Below are 4,160 nucleotides of genomic sequence, written 5' to 3' on the forward strand. Positions count from 1 at the left end.
AAGGGATCAGATTAACACATCATAGCAAGACATAAATTGTAGTAACGAATTACCTTACTGAGTTGTTGTTTTCACGTTCTTCCAGTGGTAGTCTACTTAGTGTACTGCTCAGTCTGTCAAAGTCGACCTTTTTTTCTTTATTTCATGATGTGCAACGGGGCATACCAACGCAATGGTGTATACCAACGCAATGGTGTGTATCTCTTTTACAATGTCAATGACGCAACTTTAGCTATATTTTCTTAAATCTGAAAACCAGCAATTCTACCCATGTGTGCCTATCGTGCTGACGTCACTTCCGTGCAGTACAGCGTTCATGTTTGACAACAAGCCCCTAGCCACAGAGATTCTGAAGACTGTACTGTCTTTGCCCATGCTACGTGTATTTTGGGAAGATATTTTGTGCCCTAGAATCGTCCAACGATGGCTAAATTACAATATCTGAATGTGTATCTAACTGAGCGGTTGATGCAAGCTGCCGAGGAGATACTTGGAGTGGTCGGAGACACAATCTCTGAGTACCAGGAAGAAATAGTCCGGACGAAGAGAGAGAACCAATACCTGAAACGCCACTTGATCACACCGGTCATACCGGGTATGTAGCTAGCTCGACTTTACACAAATTAGCTATAGGGCTAGAAACGTGTTAAATTGTATTCTACAGTATTTGAATGTTTAGGGCAGAGAGACGGTGTATCCCACCCCTCGCCCCTACCAACTCGCTCTGAGGGCCCTGGTCATGGCTGGAAGGAATTCAGCTTGTGCCAAATTAATGTCAAAAGTTTTTTTGTTTTGTTTTTAGCATTTGAGCATACCCTAACCTTTTTCCTAACATTAACCTAATTATCCTAACTTGCTGAGTAAATCTTCCTAGCCTGCTACAAAAAGTAAAATCTGACATTAATTTGACAAAAACTGGATTAAGGGCCCTCAGTTTCCCCATGTTGCTGGCAAAATCCGAGGGTGACTTCCTGAGAGTGATGAGGGGATCATTAAACCCATCAACTTTGGGACACACTGGTGACTTGAATGATGAAATTCATGTTACACTTTGCAATAATAAAACAAGCATGAAATTCTTATTAACAAATCCACCCTGTCGTTTTACAAGATATAAACCTCAGTAACAGTTAAACATTGCATTTTGTGAGGTATTTAATATTTTACATGTATCAAAAATCAAACAAACAATTGCACTTGGCATATAATAATGCCTTCTCATCACACCAACATGGTTTTGGTACACCAGAAGTACATTCATTTCCAATGGAACACTGTGTTTGCCTTACAGCGTTGCGTTGCAGAGGCAATTGCAGTGCGTTCTGTGTGGTGCATACCTTGGATTTATTGAACATATGCATGAGATTATATGCATAGACGGCTTGACAGAAATGGTAGCAGAAGGTAAATGTTGAACTTTTGTTGCTCACATATCCAGATGATGCTGCGTACCATTTTGCACAGTGATGCTTGCGCAAACGTGAAATTGCACAAATTAAAAAATATTTTGGGGGGATTCCACTTCGCTCTGAAGCCGCCAACCTTGCTGGCTTGGTCAAAGTGGTTATCGGAGACACCCTCCATCATTTTCACACCCTCAGCTTTAGGACACTTGTGCATATGGCAGAGGTGTGCGTGAACTCGGGAAGAAGGCGAGATTTGAGATTCAGACAGAGACATATATATTCCATTCCCAGAACAAGCTAGCTAACTCAATGGTGGTCTTGTCAATCAAACGTCAACAGCTGTCATTACTTTCATTGACATCATTTATTGTCTTCTTTCCACCAGCTCCTCAGCCCATTGTCTCTTGTTTCTCAGAGCAGCAAACTCCCCCTGAGCAACAGCACTGTGAGCAGGAGTGGAGCCCCAGTCTGGGACAGAGGAACACAGAGCACACACAGATTAAACAGGAACAGGGTGAACTCAGGACTCGTCGGGAGGTAGAGGAGATTCAAGGGCCGGAGGCTGATACCAAAGAAGACTCCATAACCATTCCTCCCTGTGTGAAAAGTGACTGTGATCAGGAGCCACCTCAGCCCACACATCTTCCCCAAACTGTGGAGAACAGAGAGAAGTACTCTCTACTGACCAACACAGCTGGACAGATCAAAATCGAACCTGATGGCGAGGGCTATGGAGTATCACTATCAGAACCAACCAGTGACTCCCCTCAGTCTCAGCCCCTCTCTGCAGTAAATCCAGACTGTTCTAGAACACAGAGTGAGAACACTGACAGTGTTACTGATGTTTCGAGAGATCCAGAAAGGAGACCAGAGGACACACAGACACACTCATGTACTCAGTGTGGAGCCGTGTTCTGTGAGCTTTCCCAACTGGAGGCACACATGCTATCCCACACAGTACCACACAGTGGTGACACTAGTCACAGGCAAATCCTCTGCACAGTCTGTTGGAAGTCATTCACCTCTACCAGTTACCTCAAGGTCCACCTGCGTTCTCACACTAAGGATAAGCCCTTCCACTGTGGTGTGTGTGGCAAGAGCTTCAGCTACTCAGGGAGGTTCAGGGAGCACCAACGCATCCACACTGGAGAGAGACCATACCGTTGCCACGTGTGTGGTAAACGCTTCAGCCAGTCAGTCCATCTGAAGACCCACCTGAGGGTCCACACGGGGGAGAAACCCTACTCCTGTCCTGTCTGTGGGAAAGGATTCAGTCAGTCCAGCCATATCAAGGGACACCTCAGAACTCACACCCGAGGGAGGTAGGAGAAAGATGCCTTGGAGTGGAAAGACCCCATGAGGGGATAGACAAAGCCTTTCCCTTGAGCAACATGGAAAGTCATACTGAGTCTAGGGTCTCTTTTACAGGGCTTATCTAGTCTGTGTTACTTCCCTGTCAAGATAAAGGTTAAATCCAAATGTTCTCAAAGTACCCAGCATTTTGGAAGAGAAAGAGATAGAACTGAAGAGAAGGAATGTCTAATTCTACATTTAATTGTAAGACTAGAGGACTATAGAATGTGTAATGTTTTGTAGACTGAGTCACCTCATGTCTCCATTGATTTGAGAGAGCTGCTCATGAACATGCTATGAAAATACTTGACTTGAACGCATCCCCTCGTGGATCAATATGTGACACTATGTTAGAGAGAAATATAATGTTAATTTCTTCCTCTTAAAGATTTCAATTGGAGCTGGTTGGTCTCCTTGCAAATAAACTAACTCTGTCATATTGATTAAGCATGTGTGGGAACATTTATTTCTGAATGTCTGTTTCCGAAGAAGGAAAGAAAACTCACATCAGGTCAACGTTAGCTAGAATGACCAGTGGGACTATTGTTACAGACAGCCCATCCTCATCAATGTTCTTATAAAACCATGTTTGAACACTAAATGGTATACTTGAATTATCTCTCACCCAGGAACACAGAGGTCAGTCTTAGTATGAGAACTGTGAGGAAGTTCATTAGAGCAATATTATCCTTGTTTTTATTTTACACACCCATTTCTTGAAACCAACAGAGAGAGATGTAAAGTTGACATAGGGTTTTCTAATGCACACAAGTTTACCTCCCTTAACTTCTCTTAAATCATGTCAAGTTATCATTTGTCACAGTAGTATACACTTGCGTCTAGTAGTGTGTGAATCAATGTACAGTGTTTATTTTTATGGTAGGCCTTGGATCTACGGTTACTCTGAGCTGAATAACTGTTAGAGGTCGCCCTCTAGTGGAAAAGAAGACAAGGTGAAAAATAAAGATGGCTAAAATCAGCCACCAAGTTCAAGGCCGACCGCAGTACTGCAGGCATTGTATGCAGAAAACATAGTGAAGGGAAAATGTAAATCTTCGTGGTCAATCTTCATATAAATATATACACATTTTAAAGACAATCATGGTACCAGTAATTGCTTCTATTACACCAGATGTATGTCCTTGAACAGATTATTTTAAAATCCCATACAGAATAAGTTATGGATAATTTAGTAGCTAATGGCAGCCTTACAGAGGGGGCAGCACTCATTTTACGCCATTTCGCCCAGTGGGCGGTGTTATATATCAGGGTGGGCGTGGGTTGAAAAGTGCAAGGACTGTCCGATACGCATCTGTGTTCAACCGAGAACCCTCCGCCTGGGACTTCATTCATAATCGACATCACTATGGTGGGTTTATACTTTCATATTATTACATCATT

At 43.0% G+C, this 4,160-nt stretch overlaps 1 protein-coding gene across 1 annotated transcript; it reads left to right on the plus strand.

Annotated features, from left to right (window-relative positions):
* The first annotated feature begins 301 nt into the window (after positions 1 to 301).
* LOC120044941 (zinc finger and SCAN domain-containing protein 2-like) lies at positions 302 to 3,196 on the plus strand. Its single transcript, XM_038989691.1, has 2 exons — positions 302 to 595; positions 1,792 to 3,196. The coding sequence occupies exons 1-2, from the start codon at positions 424 to 426 to the stop codon at positions 2,730 to 2,732; spliced, it is 1,113 nt and encodes a 370-aa protein (XP_038845619.1). The 5' UTR covers positions 302 to 423; the 3' UTR covers positions 2,733 to 3,196.
* The last annotated feature ends 964 nt before the right edge of the window (positions 3,197 to 4,160 follow it).

The sequence above is a fragment of the Salvelinus namaycush genome, chromosome 3 (genome assembly GCF_016432855.1).
Source record: "Salvelinus namaycush isolate Seneca chromosome 3, SaNama_1.0, whole genome shotgun sequence".
Taxonomy (NCBI): Eukaryota; Metazoa; Chordata; class Actinopteri; order Salmoniformes; family Salmonidae; genus Salvelinus; species Salvelinus namaycush.

Bases quoted from the DNA above. Each gene is read 5' to 3' on its own strand.
- LOC120044941 (XM_038989691.1), top strand. From the start codon at position 424: ATGGCTAAATTACAATATCTGAATGTGTATCTAACTGAGCGGTTGATG. The intron at 596-1,791 runs GTATGTAGCTAG...TCTTTCCACCAG, and splicing joins GATCACACCGGTCATACCGG to CTCCTCAGCCCATTGTCTCT.